Source organism: Vanessa tameamea, chromosome 21 (assembly GCF_037043105.1).
Source record: "Vanessa tameamea isolate UH-Manoa-2023 chromosome 21, ilVanTame1 primary haplotype, whole genome shotgun sequence".
In the NCBI taxonomy this organism is placed as follows: Eukaryota; Metazoa; Arthropoda; class Insecta; order Lepidoptera; family Nymphalidae; genus Vanessa; species Vanessa tameamea.
In genome coordinates, this window is record NC_087329.1 from 2168081 (window position 1) to 2184045 (window position 15965).

Below are 15965 nucleotides of genomic sequence, written 5' to 3' on the forward strand. Positions count from 1 at the left end.
ATAAGTACTTCAAAATGTTGATTTTCCGAATAAAAAGCCACAAAAAAATAAACACGTTTTCTTGTAATAAAATTTAATTTAATTTTAAACCTTATTTATCCCCGCAAAAACGCTGTCAGTCATTTCGTTGACGTCACTTTGATAAAAACAACAGTTGTGTATGTAAGACTGGCACTCATTCAACGTTAATAGCTATAAACATTTGGTGTTTATGGAAAAATAATGTTTTACAATCGTTATCGTTGATATGCAATGTAGAAATACTAGCATTAAAACTTCAGAAAAGTTGTTTAACAAACTCCCAAAATATATTGAAATTACAGTTTTTGCCTATCTGACGCCATACCATGGCGACTTTTGTTTTAGGTCACATGCTATACAGACTAAAAATTACGAATTTTAATATAATAAAATAATAATGCGCTTTTATGATTCCAAATCAAAATATTTAAGTATGTGTCTATATATATCTTAACTTTTATCAAATTTCATAATTTATTTTTCACTAACGAAAATACCCTATTAGGCGAGTGTGCAAGATATATGTGTACAAACAAAGGTACACCCTATTTCCTCACTCTCATAGTCAAATGGGACGGCTATCCTACTCGAACAAAGAAGATTCGGGCGCTTTATGTTCTTATCGAGGCACAGGCTCTGTAGTAACACCGCTATTTCTAAATCAAGAGTAACTGAAGATTTCTTGGCAGAAAACCCGTATCCACTTTTCACCCGACCAGCAGCTTTAAGTGCTAAGCAATTTTGATTCCAGGGTAACTATGGATTGTCTAAATATTACATGACAGATAACCATATCAGTTAATAAACACTCCGCATCGTGATGATGAAGCTGTACAATCTAGCCTATAAAACATCGAGGCAGTTAACTGTACTTAGTTCAATATAGATATACATCTACAATTTCACTTTAACAAACTTTTGATGTTTTTTATATTTTTTGCAACATAATTGTTGAGATAATTAATCTTATCTTATATTGTATTTGTATAGTACATAAATTAGCAATCTGAAAGCAAACAATCACGATAACATGGAATCAGCATTTTTCGTGTGAACAATCCAATCTAATTAATTTATCTGGTACTCGCTGCCCGTCCCGATTTCGTACGGGTAAAATTCATACAATTCTATAATACCAATCTACCGAATAAGTTAAAATTTACAAAAATCAGCAGATGCTTACTTTATAAAATAAACTTTCTAGATTTCTTAAGTAGTTTTGGCTGTGCGTTGTAAACTTAAGTCAGAAAAGTTTTATATTTATCTAGTAAAACGACAAGGAATCATTCATTTTAAAAATGGAACTACAAATTTAACTTGAACAATACGAGAATATTTAATTTTGCAATCTTGCAACATTCCGCAAAATGCCTTAGCCTTCGTTACTATTGCATTTTGACATGACATAATTTGATATGCTATCAACGATTAGTATGTTTGTGTATCAAACTTATATATTCATAACTTATGTTCGAAACTATTTGTTATATGTTATTACTTGCTGATTATAATTAATACTTTTTAAATGTGTCAAAAAGTTAATTATGACAAAATCAAGATATTCTTTCGAGAAGTAACAATCACATATGAAACGTCATGTTATAAGATTCAGGATTCTAGATTAGTTCTGAATATAGATTCATCTGAGAGGACCTGCTAAAACTCTGTACTCTTTTTCTTAAAGTAAATACATAGTCAATTATATATGTACGTGTATGGGGTGACATTATATTTACTGTATTTTTATTAATGAAAATCAAAATATTCTTTATTCAAGTACGCTTATAAAAGCACTTTTGAGTCGCCATGTCACAGTGTTGAATTAAATGTAAAGATACCGGTTCGGAAAGTAGATTCTACTGAGAAGAACCGGCAAAAAAAATCCATAGTTACTCTTTTCTATGTATAAACAATAAACCAGTGTAAGCCGCGGTTTTATTCGCTCATATTAACAGTGTCTCCACGGCGGGGAACCGAAACCCGATCTTCCGTTAATTTGGCGCCTAATTTAACTCGCAATATACTTGGTCCACATCGTCATAGAGCCATTAAATTCTAGTGACTGAATTTATCATTTTATTTTTTTTTAAATAATCAATTTTTCAAATGACTATCCATATTTCTCTCTCAATAAAATACATATGTTAGGTCCGTGTAAAATTCAAGTGTCTATTAACTAAGACAATATAACAAGGTTAATGAAATCATTAATTAATTTTATATTCCGGTAAAAATGTTGAAAGTTTGAATGTTATGAATGGGAAGTTGTGAAATAGCTGCGTTTTAGGGTTCCGTGTAATACTAATTTATAACTTTAGGCTAACGTAAAATTTTTTTAATCTGCAGACGACCTTTGAGTGACAATTACTTACTCAGATTAAAAACAATGAGCCAGGTGCCGAACGTCACCGGGAACATTACCGAAGGTGAAAAGAATCAAATCGGTCACTATAACCGGACACAATTTATTAAAAATGTGTCATAATAAGCGAACTGTCACTATAAGGAAAGTCATTATATCCGACTTTTTTACAAAGAATTTTATATGAGAACCAAACTTCATCGTGTAATTACGTCATTATAAACGGTTGGTCAATATAGGCGGAGTCATAATAAACGGATTCTACTGTATTTATAAATCCACCTGTGTACATACCACTTATATCCTACTGCCAAGCAGCAATACATAAATGTTATGTTTCAGTATGAGTGAGCCAGTGTAACTACAAGGTAACAAGGTACGTAACACCTTCGTTCCCAAGGTTGGTGGCGCATTGATGATATGAGGAATGATTAATATTTCTTACTGTACCAATGTCGATGGGTGTGGCGACCACTTAGCATCAGGTGCCCATTTGACTACCAATAAGGCATAAAAAATACATCCTATTTTGCTTTTGATGTTTCTTTTTACTGCATGAGCTGAATAAACAAAAATTCAAGCAAGAGAAAACACAGTAATGCTTATCTCGATTCACACCCGCAGCTAGGTTAATATCTACACATTGCATCTACTGGGTCATGGATGCTTCTTCTAATAAATATGTTATCAATAAAATAAATATACAGAACCTAACAGCATGTATTACAACACCTTTGAATCAATTTCTTACATTGCCTATTGAGTTAATGTGTGTGTGTGAATAAAACAATAATGTCAATTTCACTACACATACATAACACAACACAAATACAATTGCATATCAGAAAGTTGATTATATAAGCAGGATGATGGGTGGATACTCGGTACACATTATATATTTTATTAACATAGTTAATTCCCCTACAGGAACTCACACATGAACGGACTTGTGTTTGATTTTAGTATCAGTGTTAATATTATGTACTTGCTGTTATTTGTCAACTTTATCACAATTCTAGTTGACCTATAACAATGATATTATATATATATATATATATTATTATCTATACTAAGATTATAAAAATGTTAAATCTTGTTTGTTTGTATAGGGGTAATCAACGAAAGTAATCATATAATTTAAAAAAAAATACTCAAAGAAAGTCAAATATACTTCTGAGTGCTATAGAATATAAATTATAATTATATAATTTCTTTATTACCGAATAGCCATACAAGCCCGGGACAGGTCGCTAGTTATAGACTTACAAATTTTAGACTTTTAAATATGTCTTAAATCTGTTCTTGAATGTGTTTATAGATGCTGCTGTTGCTAAATACTTTGGCATTTAATAGCATGTATTTTTTATTAAATTATTTGTGGCTCTTATTTGTTCCGAGAGAGCAGAGATTATTTTACCAATATCACAGGCAATGGAGAAGAAACAATGGAGATTGAATGGTATGGTTGTAAAATTGCATGTTTAAATTTAATGGTCAATATATCAACATTACACATGTCTAAAAAAAACTTTAAATGTCATTAAGACACATCTATCTCTACTAAAAACATATTTTTTAATATAGTGACTGGACTTCAGTATGTTGCTTATCATTTGATATAATAATGTTGCAATAACTTTGTTTACAAATTGTAGTCATCAGAGAATAAATCAATATGAATTAGATTGAATCATTGATAACAATATCGAGAGGGAAATCGTTTGTAGGAGTGTATGCAACATTCATTCATACGATAACTTAACTTTCATGATTCTTTCATTATTCTTGAAACACTTATGTTTTTGTTTATTAAGCAATGATTGTATATATATTCAAGGAATCTGACTGGCTTAAAGGCATCAGGATGTGTTTATAAAAGTTATTAGGTATCTTGTTATATATTATAGTCTAATAACTAATAAAAACATATTTATTTTTTTATTAATTACTGTTATATTTTTTTATATATATATAAATAAACAGTATAAGATTTTAAATTAACATGATTATTTTTATTACTATAAGTATATGAAACGGGATATTTACCATTTGTTCTCGTGAACAAGACATTCGTAGATAATGTCGAAATATCGAGCTCAACTGAATAAAAATAAAAAACATGGTAAATATACCGTTTCAAATACTTATAGTAATAAATAAATTATTATTATTAAACTTCCTCTATAGCAAAAGATAAATGTAAAATTATAACACTTTTTACAGGTATTGAGTGAAACTTAACATGAAGTTGGTTAATAAACTATATGAGTTTTTAATACACATAAAAGTACATTAATATTCTACACAAGTTGTTTAATTAAATTCATTCAAATTTCAGTGTATAAACTCACATAAAGCAAATTAAGTCTGTCTGAGACTGAGTAATACAACCTTCAAATTACACACACATAATTAGTGTACGAAAGAGTATAATTGTTAACTTCTTGCATTCTAATTGAGCTCAAAGCGGCCATATTTCTCACCATTGCTCGTTTATTCTTCACATTAACATTTTTTTGAATGTGTATGAGAATATAACAGTAACTGACTGGTGTGAAAGTTCTGTTATTAAATTAATGTTAGATTTTTTATTAACATATCATTTTACATTAAAATTCAAATAGTAAATACATATTTTTTTTATTTAAAATTAATCAGTCACATGTAGTTTGTAAATAATTAAAGAATATTGATTTGAACGAGATATATATTTTCTAATTAAAATTCAAGCAACACTTAGTTTTGTTGTTAAAACCATATAATAAGTTGCAACATATCAGGTTTTGGTAACAGCCTAATAAGCAAAGCACTTTAAAATCCTGAAATGTTTATCAACCATAGGTGGTATAGCAGGGCTCATGATCGAAGATATATAATTATCTTTACAACATATTTCCAATTTATATCACTTTTTCAGTCTTAATGCGTAACAAGATTTTTTTACATAAAAAACGATCTAAATAATAAATATGTAACACACTAAATATTTATTATATTTAGTTTCGACTACATTGATAAAATTTAATAAAACTTACGGTTCTGGACTATACTGAGCTCCACCAAAAAATCCATGTCTATCAGGCTGCGTAGTTACTGATGAACATATAGATGTATTATCCTGATCAGTTCTCTCCCCTCCTGCGCTTTTAACACTTTTTTGGAGTGACATTTTGATTACAGCCGAGCTGAGTTATCACTTACACTATGCAATACATGATTGCAACAAACAACACACCAGATGGAATGAGTGGGCGTACGAAATAATTACAAAACAAGCAACTCTTCCGGATGTTGACGCCCGTCGAAACACATCAAAAGTCACAAAAAAGTTCGCGGACTAAATCCACTTTCGGTTGATTAAGCCAAAAGTCGAAAAATGTCAGTTTACATACTTTAACGTAATAAACACAGCAACAAAACGTGCTACGAACGAATACTATTTATCAATTGTAGCAGAACTAAAACATTGCGTGTGGTTCGGAGCACAGAGTGCTAAACTCAGATTTTTAGCGATTATTGAAACGAATATGCATTATGCACAGCATACGTCACTTTGTATTAGAATACAGATAGCTTATGATAACCATTCCTGATTCGTAAGATATTTCATAAGAACAAATTCTTAGATTATTCTTAACTGGAACCAGAAAAAACAACTGTTCCATTGCATTACTGTAATCAGCATCACATAAAAAATAATTATTATTTTATTATATTTACGAATACTTTTTATTATTGTTTTATATAAATATTACTTTCGCCGCACAATAGGGTATTTTCGTTAGTGAAAAATAAAATAAGAAATTTGATAAAAGCTTAAATATATGTAGAAATATACTTCAAAATTTTGATTTAGAGTCTTAAAAATTATTTTATCATATTTAAGTCGCAATTTTTAGTTGTATATCACGTGACCTAAAACACGAGCCGCACCGACACACGGTGGTGTGGCGTCAAAAAGGCAACAACTGTCATTTCAATAACATCTGGCACTTTGATAAACAACTTTTCTGAAGTTTTAATGATAGTTTTTATATATTACACACCAACGATAGCAATTGTAATTCATTATTTTCCCAAAAAAAAAACACCAAATATTTATAGCTGTTAACATTGAATGAGTGCCAGTCGTACATACTATTGTATAATATTGTTTTCATCAATGTGACGTCACCAAAATCACTGACAGAGTTTTTGCGTGTATAAAAAAGATTTAAAATTTAATTTAATTTTATGGCATGAAAATATATTTATTTGGCCGAAATATATTTTTTGTGGCTTTTTATGAGGATATATACCATTTTGAAGTACTTTCTCAAACATAGTAGAATGCCATATATAATAAACTGTTAATAACATAGATTATGGTTGTAGATTAATTAAATGGGAATAATATAATGAAAAACCATTTCCAACAAAAAATATATTATCATCAATATCGCTATACGATCAGCTAAAAAGAATATAGCATCAAATATTTATGCAGTATCAACTTCCGATAGTTTCCCTTAAACATATATTTGTTTTTAAGAATACCAGACAGATAAAACTACATTGAAAAAAGTATGAGATTAGAATAAAACATTGTTAATATTTTCAGCTACCTTTGTCCTTCGTCTGTTTTATTAATTTAAAATTAGTTTTTTTTCCTATCTGTTCTTTTGTTGTCAAAATGTTCTTATTATTTTATAATCTGTGCCCAACTTTAAATCGTAATATAAAAATAATAATAACCTACAAATTAATCGAAAATCTAAAAAATATGCTGATCTAATCAATAAATACATTGTAATTTATTTGGTATCAATCTCAAATATTAAATTTTTTTTAATCCAAATATTTTTCTGATTAATTTTCTAATTCTTTAAATAGAAAAGAGATGTTTTCAACCAAAAATGTTTTTCCTTTTGCAAATCTGGCAAGATATAACTCAACAGCAGCTACATTTGTAAATAGAAATCCTAGGAACTTGGAGCGAATGAGAATAGCTCGCAAACCGGATGGCTATCATTTGGAAAGACCTGGGAGAGTATTCTGGCACAAGTGAGAACTTTATAAGTAATAATTCTATAATTTAGATACCTAATTAATTAGTTAAAAAACTTCAATACGTTAGATGCGAGTTAACAATAAAACGAAATTTGGTCAAATATCTCACATTTTATCAACAAAGTTTACCAAGTCAAAACTGTGGCCATTTGAATACCATGAAATATGAAACTATTTTAAATTAATAATAAATTAATTAATTTAAAATATTTGTGTTTTAACAGTAAATTTAATGTTGCTCATAAAATTTTAATAAAGATATAATAATTATGACAATAATTTCAATATTAAGTATAAAAATTATTGTCTTCTAATCAGAAAGTCTCTAAACATCATAATTTACACAGGCTTATCATTTTATAATTGGCTGTGAATGACCAATTCCGAAACTATGCAGAATATCAAAAAGCAGATTCTCCGGCCTTGGTGATTGTGATGAAAACAAAAACTGTAGTTGTGTAGATAGGTATATTATGTATGTAAGTAGGCAGATAGGAAGGATCATTGGTGTATTTGGATTTATGAAAACCTGATCGCCCTGAGACTCTATTTTATTTTATGTTATGCATAGTCGTGGATTTGCCATACACTCGCTGTTGAAAGATTACTCATGTATGTCACTTAAATTGTACATTTATTATTTAATTCTCAATTATTTATACATTTGATATTCTTCAATGGTTTTTAAAATAATATAAAACAATATTGAAATATACTTTTATTCAACTAATATTTATGAACATTAATTTCAGACTGATAATAACACCAACAAACAGAACAGTAAAGGCTGAAGTCGTACATTTTGTTAATGGTTCAGTTATTGAGGCCAAAACATCAGAAATGGCTCTCCGTAATCAATTATATAGCATGACGGATACATGTGCTTATATAAACCTTGGTAGAGTATTCGCTCAAAGATGTCTTGAGTGTGGAATAACGGAAATGGCTTGTGATATAGAATCAAAAAAAGGCAGCAAAATTGACAAATTTTTGAATGAGATTGTCAAAGGAGGTATAAAATTAGTGGAGGAGCCTGTATATAAAAAACCTGAGCCTTGGGATTGGATAAGAACTGAAAAACCATGGGAAGTCACAGAAGAATGAACTGTTTCTATTAAGTAATAAAGTTTAGTTGTTAATAATAAAATAATGATAGTTCTCAGTTTTTTTTTAGATACCTTATATCTCATATTTGATTATAATTGATTTTAATTTTTCTTTACATAAAAGTTATTGTAAATTTGAATATTATTATTCACTATATATATTTATTTAATTAAAAAAAATCTACACCTAATATAACAAATACAATTATTAATTAAAGTTATAATTTACTTATTTATTATAAATACATATAAATTGTATTTTCCTTATTTGTTTCATTATCCAAAGTCCATATTTGCTAGACTAGTTAAAAATCGAGACTCAATCTTTAAATGGTGCCATTTAGACCATTTAAAAATTTTGCCAATTAATAAGTCGGTACCGTTTAATAAGTTATCCCCGTTAATTAACATTAAATTTTGCAAAAATATATCTTGAACGCTACATTTGAGTGACCGTATTAATCAAGTATTATAAATGCGATGTATTTTATTGTATAAATAATTAAAATTGTGCTATTATTAATTTAAAAAAAATTGATATATTTTCGTTAAATTTCACAAATTAGATGCTAAGTCAAAGATTTAGTTTTATTAAAAAGTTTCTTTTTTGATTGTCAAGCAAAAATGGCGGAAAGCATGATGGCGTCGTTTTCTTTTCTAATTAGTATGAGGTTAACGATGATATACTTTTCTCTTTCTCTCACGTAGCTTTATCCATAACAAAGTAGGCACGCGTATAGAATCAATATGTCCACGTGACCTGTCGTCACCGTCAGTCGAGCTTCATTCGCAGGTCGCGTAATTGCAAATGCAAAATGTGGAAACGTTTGTGTAGTTTTAAAGTAGTATTATTTAGTAGTTAAATTTATATTATGGTGTTAAAATGCCTGCATCAATTGGTGTTAATTTACGTGTTACTGGCCACTGTAGCCAAGGTGGTAGAAAGTATATGGAAGATTTGTTTTCCGTTGCGTATCAACAAACGGAAGATGAGAGGGATTTGGAGTATGCTTTTTTCGGAATATACGACGGTCATGGTGGTGGCGAAGCAGCAGCTTTTGCCAAGGAGCATTTGATGGATTCGATAGTGAAACAACGACAATTTTGGTCTGATAATGATGAGGATGTGCTCAAAGCAATTCGAAATGGTTACATGTTGACCCACTTGAACATGTGGAAAGAAGTAGGTAAATGTCAAATTCCAGGATAAGTACTTTATTTTTTATTATAACATTATTGTATAGGAGGCCTAAGGTGGTAAGAAGTCGGAGCGAGTGATTGTACGAAATGTTTCGTTTGACCTTGTTGTCGTTCATTATTTTTTCTAGAGTGCTTTGACATTGAGTCAACAAAAGAATTTCTAATGGTCGATGTTTTGTTTTTGTAACTTCGTTAGATAACATCTGAGGTTACATTCACATAATTTAACATTACACAAGTTTTGGAAACCTCCCACAAAGCTAAAGTTTGCTAAAGTGAAAGCTGTTTTACCAGTTTAAATTTTTTATATAGATTCAAGTTGCCTCTTACCAAAAACTGTTCAATATAAAGGTCAAGCACTATAACATATACTTTAGAACTTTTACAAGTTCTAAAAGAATTACATGATGCATACTTTATGTTACATAAAGTTTCCTCTAAAAGAATTTTTTTTTTCTATTTACAGAGAAATGGCCCAAAACAGTAACTGGGCTCCCAAGCACAGCAGGAACGACTGCCAGTGTAGCATTTATACGTCGTGGAAAAATATACATTGGTCATGTCGGTGACTCTGCTATTGTGCTTGGCTACCAAAAAGACGGTATGTGTAATAACAATTACAAAGATCAACATACAGATAAGCAATTGCATATTATAATAATTTATTAGTTTTATTTCAATATGAATGCTAATAATATAATGATTTTACCTACGAGGATAACTGTGTATATATAATTAGAATTAATTATATATTTACTTATTATAATGAGGGTAGTTTTTGGATAATGGTCACAACGTATATACCTTTATTTGGGAATGATTTTACAATTCTCATATATAAATATTTACTGTAGTAATTATGTGAAGCCACTAGTATTTGATAATAAAATTGTCATATATATTGTTGATACTATATATTTGTTAAGGAAAATAATATGAACATAATTCCTGCTACTTAACTGAACTAATTATGATAGATTGATTATGTGTCAATATTTTTTTTTTCCTGTGGTGTAGTATGAAATATATATAATTATTTTATTTTTTTTCAAAATTGATCCCCATTGATCATATTAATTAATAATATACACAAATTAATTCTTATGTTTTGTAAGACCATAGTTTACAGTTTAATTTATCATATATGAAAATGTTAATATTATTAATCAAAGTGGGTTCACTTTCACTGGTTAATATCATTCACACAAATGATGTATAGTCCATTAGGATTTAAAAGTATGGAAAATAAGGCTAGTGGAATAAATATTGTCTGATTTTATGACAAAGGTCCATCTAAATTATCTTTATTTATAACAACACTTTGCAATAATGATAAATATAAAAACTGAAGTAAAATTAAAAATGAGAATATAATAAAAAATATTGTATTGATTTTAGGTTGTGAAGAATGGGCTGCCAAGCCATTGACATCAGACCACAAACCAGAGTCTACAGCAGAAATAGAACGCATTCAAAGATGCGGTGGAAAAGTTATATCAAAGGCAGGTGTCCCACGAGTGGTGTGGAATCGACCTCGCCTGGGACACAAGGGACCAATCAAAAAGAATACCCCAATGGATGAAATACCGTTTCTTGCTGTTGCACGTTCTCTTGGTGATCTTTGGAGTTATAATACACAAAATGATGAATTTATTGTGAGTCCTGATCCAGATGTTGGAGTGCTAACCATAGATCCCACAAAGTTTAGGTGAAGTAATGTTTTAATTATATTTATTAATAACAAAGTGGATATCTGATAATGTGAACTAAATATTATAACTTAATGACTTTTGAAATTTTTGTATCAGAATGATACTGTGACTTTTAAACAAACTCAAGGAAAAAAAAATGAACTGCTAGAGTTATTTAAGACAAAAAAATAACTATATAACTGTTTTATAATTACTTTATATATAAAAGCATACAAGTTATGTGATGTTTGTGATCAACACATTTCAAAATATCATTGAATTTTGATAATATATAGTCTCACTTATAAACATTATAGTGTTTTGTTTAACACAAATTTTTCATCACCTCAAACAATATTTATAGTTGAAGTAAATGAAGTTTAGATAACTGGGGAGTGATAATAATTTAGGCTTAATAAACCCAGTGAAATAATAAACCAATCAATTGAAGTTGAGATAACTTTATTTTTATGTCTGTGTAAAATTATTATTAAAATATAGTATTTTTTCAGGTGCCTTATTTTTGGCACTGATGGGTTATGGAATATGATATCGCCAGAAGGTGCTGTAAGATTAGTTCAGGCTACAGAAAAACATAATGAGGCTGCTCTGGTAGGAGGTGGCAGCAATCAACCAAGGGACTGGCTGAATCCATCTAAAAGTTTAGTGGATCATGCTCTTGAAAGGTATGATATAATAGTATAGTTTATATTTTGATATAGCATAACAATTTGATTAAATTTTGTAATATTTTGCAGGTGGTCCAATACACGAATGAGAGCTGATAATACATCTGTAGTGACATTGATGTTAGATCCTCCTGGACCACCAAGAGCTACAGTGCTACTTTCGAGGACTTCAGCTCAAAAGCCACAATCGTCATTGCCATCAACAGTGCCTGTGCCAAATGTTGGCGTTCCCCCTCTACCTTCTAAAACTGAAGAGCTTAAATCCGATGTGGCAGTTGAGAATGACACAAGACAAGTGCCTCAGAATGGACTAACTATAATGACGAGGTACTCTGATGTGGATAAAACAGTTCCTGCAACAGATGATTCTGAGCGGACTCCTTTGCCTCCATGTGCGACACTCGATGGAAGGTTCTCTGTAGGACATAGGGAGGAGACTTCACGTGAAAGTGATGGTAGGGAAGATACAGAAGCCATCACTAATTATGGAAATCCAACAGAGTCTTACTTCATGGCTCGTTTACTTAGTCGAACCCGTGTTATCAACACACTTTCCGAAGTCTATGATGAAATTGTTCATGGTCATTTGCCTAGAGACGATTCCGAGATACGGGAACCATCACCGCCCTCTGCAACCGAATTGTGTGAACTTGGTGGTGGAGACACCGGCAATTCTCGTATTACGCCAGCCGTTACAAACGAAACACCCCCTGAAACCGAAGAGGAAGGCGATGAGACCAATGGCGATGTCGATGACGTTAGTATTCAGATTAATGAGGTATCGTCTAGTTCGCCTACCGAAGGTCCACCAAGATCCCGAGGTCGTCGATTCAGAGGTGAAGCAAGGAGAGATGCTCCTCCAGCTGCGCCAAACGACAGAGTTTTGCGTTCCCACCACGAAATCGAACCGCCGCACCGTCCTCGAACTCGTCTCACAACAACGCGCTCACGACTTCCACCCGAGCCAGCACCTCTCGATCGCGTCGTCATTCTCACCCGACGTGGACCTCCAACGACGCCATCAGTGGCTCGTGCGGAGCGAACGCAACCAGCTGAAACCCGTCCACCACCACGTCGCCCCGCACCGGACCCCTTGCCCGGTGAAGGCGGCGGCGGTGGAGATGAGGTTCGTCGAGCTACCCGCTCGCAGAACGCGATCGCAGCAGTCGCAGCGAGAGTTCCGCGTGAGACGAGAGGCGGCGCGGGAAACTCGCTGCGCGCCCCGGGGCCGGTGCGGCGGGCCCCGGTGGCGCGGCGGGAGGCGGCGGCACGAGGCCGCTCCAAGGAGAACCTCGGCGTCGCTCGCCGCCGCGTGCGCGCTTGCGCCGCGCCCGCCTCGCCCTCGCCGCCTTCGCGCCCGCCGCCGCGCACTCGTCGCGCAGATAGCGCGTCCGGGGAGCCCGAGGTGCATTCCACCACCGGCGAGGCGTGCGGAGCGACCGCGGGGCCCGAGCGAGCTCTCCGTTCGCGTAACGAGGCGGTGGCACCTCCGCGTGCTGCCTGCAAGCGCGCTCGCGCCGAGGAACTGCCGAGTGGCGGCAAGGCTGCGCGTCTGTCATCGGAACGGTGTGCGCGGGCGATCGGCAAACGCGCTTCGGGTCCGTGGGCGCCGGCGCTTGCGCTTCGAAACCGTTTGAGACGGAGACTCGTTAAGTAGCATCCTATATAGTATGTTCGGTGTTCGGTTATGGTTACCTGTGAGTGTGCGGGATTGCAACGGTGCCTTCAGTACTGCCAAAGTACTTTGACTTTTATAATATAAAATGTCGAGGCCGGCGGTCTCGATCGCCGGTTGCGAGACTCAGAGAGATCCAAAGATGACTGCGTCGTATACGGTTAGATTTCTGTTGTTATTTTTTTATTTTATTGCTAGACCCATTTCAGATTTAGTCCTACAGAGACATGAATTCGTCTTTCTTTCGCTTTTACTGTTCATGGATAATATACTTTTTTATTGTTTATTAGGGGGGTGAGATAAAACACGAATGTAAGTCAAGTGTGACTGTAATCAATAGTACAAAAAGTAAATTGCTTAGTTAACTAGTAAAATGAAAGTGTGGACCAGACGGACGAAATAAGCCCAAATAAATATTTATTATGTCTATATTTATAGCACCTGTGTTGCATTTAATTGTAAGCAAATATGAAAATTTGATTTTCATAAAGATCATGTCAAATCAGAGGCTACATAGAAACATTCAGCTTAATATTGTTATTGACAAGTGCGTAAATTATCACAGAAATTATTATTATTGAATAAATTTATTAAGTAAAGTATAATTAATACTATTTAAAAATCATTGATATACCAAGAGTGCTTTCTCAAAAATATTATAAGTAAAATTAGTAATATAGAAAATATATATTGATATATGCAGAATATTTTTTGTACAGTTGACACCAAAATCCAAATTGTAAATTATTCATAAAAAGATATTTTTTCTATGCAATTGTAATATTAAGAAACAGAAGTTATTCTTTTAAGAAAGGAATTATTTATGTACTTCCTAATAGAAGCTTTATTAAGTTTGTTAGTTCCGTACTGACTTTTTCATGAATTGAAAATTACATTGAATTTAAGTTTCATTTTTAATTTAGTTTTCTTCAAAAATATTGACATTTGTCTTGTGTTTTGCTACAGTAATAGTAAGTCTTGGTGCTTTATATAACTCTTATAAATTTTAGAACATCTTTCTCTGTTATTTTATCTGTGACATTACCATCTTTATTCTAGATTTTATCAAATAATATATTGTGATCACGGAACCATTGATTTTATAATGAAGACCAAAAACGGTCTTGTGTACTGCAATCTTGTTGAGTAATTAATTTTAATATAATGAAAAACTGTTATTGAACATTGTATCATTATGTACTAGTGAGAATGAATATATCTCGCTAAAACGATAGCATGAAGTCCAAGCCTGTACATACGAAATGTACCTATATAGGGAAGTAAATAATATGTAATGTAATGTGCCTCATTTGTTACCGATAAAACGAGAAAAAACATAGGTAAAAGTGTTCTTTGATAAAATGAGATATTATGTATTTTTTATTGAGAATAAATTTTATGAAGTGTAATTAGCTGTAAAAGATGATATAATATAATTTGTTAAGATATGCATTAAGGTTTTTAGTAAATTACATATTTAACACTCAAAGAAGTATGGGAGTCAATTGTTCGACACGAGTGTTGCACGAGGCAACCTCTATATAGTGGGTATTGATTTTTTACTTTTATTAACAATTTATAAAATATGTTATATTGGGAAAGTTTTTATTGTAGCAAAATTAATATATATATTTTACTTAACATATCATACCCTTTGTGTAAATTATAACACTGTGTTCAGTAACTAAAGTCTAATTGAAAGAAATGTGTATTTGATATAATATCTAAGATTCCCATACATATAGTTAATGATTGAATGTGTTTGTTTCTTCAGCTAAAGATTTACACTTAATTGGATGTTAAGTTTATAGTTTTCAACAGAACGCTAGCATTTGAACTTGTTGAGGGTAAGTTGGCCTTGTTATGAGAAATTGTAAGTAGACGGCTAACAATGGAGATGGGTAAAGCTGAAACAAATTTATTATTATACATATTAATACCTATTGAAGTAAAGAATTATTGTAGACTTTATTTTTTGATTTAAATAAAGTTTGTATGAAATAATTGTTCTATTTTTTGCTCTTTAATTCGTTATGGTATTCGAACGTGGAAGCTGAGTTACGATACGCTCCCCTAGTACGGACATGAATGGGTTCTACCCCGCCCCGCTTTTATTTACATCTGTCTCTCGCATTCGGCTCCCTATCGCCCTGCTATTTCAACTCGCTAGGT

General features: G+C 32.2%; 3 protein-coding genes across 4 annotated transcripts in view; 2 read left to right on the forward strand and 1 right to left on the reverse strand.

The window, feature by feature from the left end:
• Window positions 1–5928, reverse strand: part of LOC113399561 (TBC1 domain family member whacked) — a 275772-nt gene extending 269844 nt beyond the window's left edge. For both annotated transcript variants that reach the window (XR_010309495.1, XM_026638709.2), the window contains exon 1: window positions 5419–5928. Coding sequence is in view for 1 of the 2 variants with exons in the window: in XM_026638709.2 (XP_026494494.1) it covers window positions 5419–5552 (134 nt within the window). In the remaining variant the exon portion in view is untranslated. The remainder of the gene's footprint in view (window positions 1–5418) is intronic.
• Window positions 5929–7086: 1158 nt separating this feature from the next.
• Window positions 7087–8590, forward strand: LOC113399569 (large ribosomal subunit protein uL18m). The gene is made up of 2 exons (XM_026638716.2): window positions 7087–7426; window positions 8185–8590. The coding sequence occupies exons 1-2, from the start codon at window positions 7263–7265 to the stop codon at window positions 8534–8536; spliced, it is 516 nt and encodes a 171-aa protein (XP_026494501.1). The 5' UTR covers window positions 7087–7262; the 3' UTR covers window positions 8537–8590.
• A 691-nt stretch (window positions 8591–9281) lies between these two features.
• On the forward strand, window positions 9282–15797 carry LOC113399554 (protein phosphatase 1B). Its single transcript, XM_026638704.2, has 5 exons — window positions 9282–9725; window positions 10205–10339; window positions 11137–11446; window positions 11942–12115; window positions 12188–15797. The coding sequence occupies exons 1-5, from the start codon at window positions 9422–9424 to the stop codon at window positions 13773–13775; spliced, it is 2511 nt and encodes an 836-aa protein (XP_026494489.1). The 5' UTR covers window positions 9282–9421; the 3' UTR covers window positions 13776–15797.
• The last annotated feature ends 168 nt before the right edge of the window (window positions 15798–15965 follow it).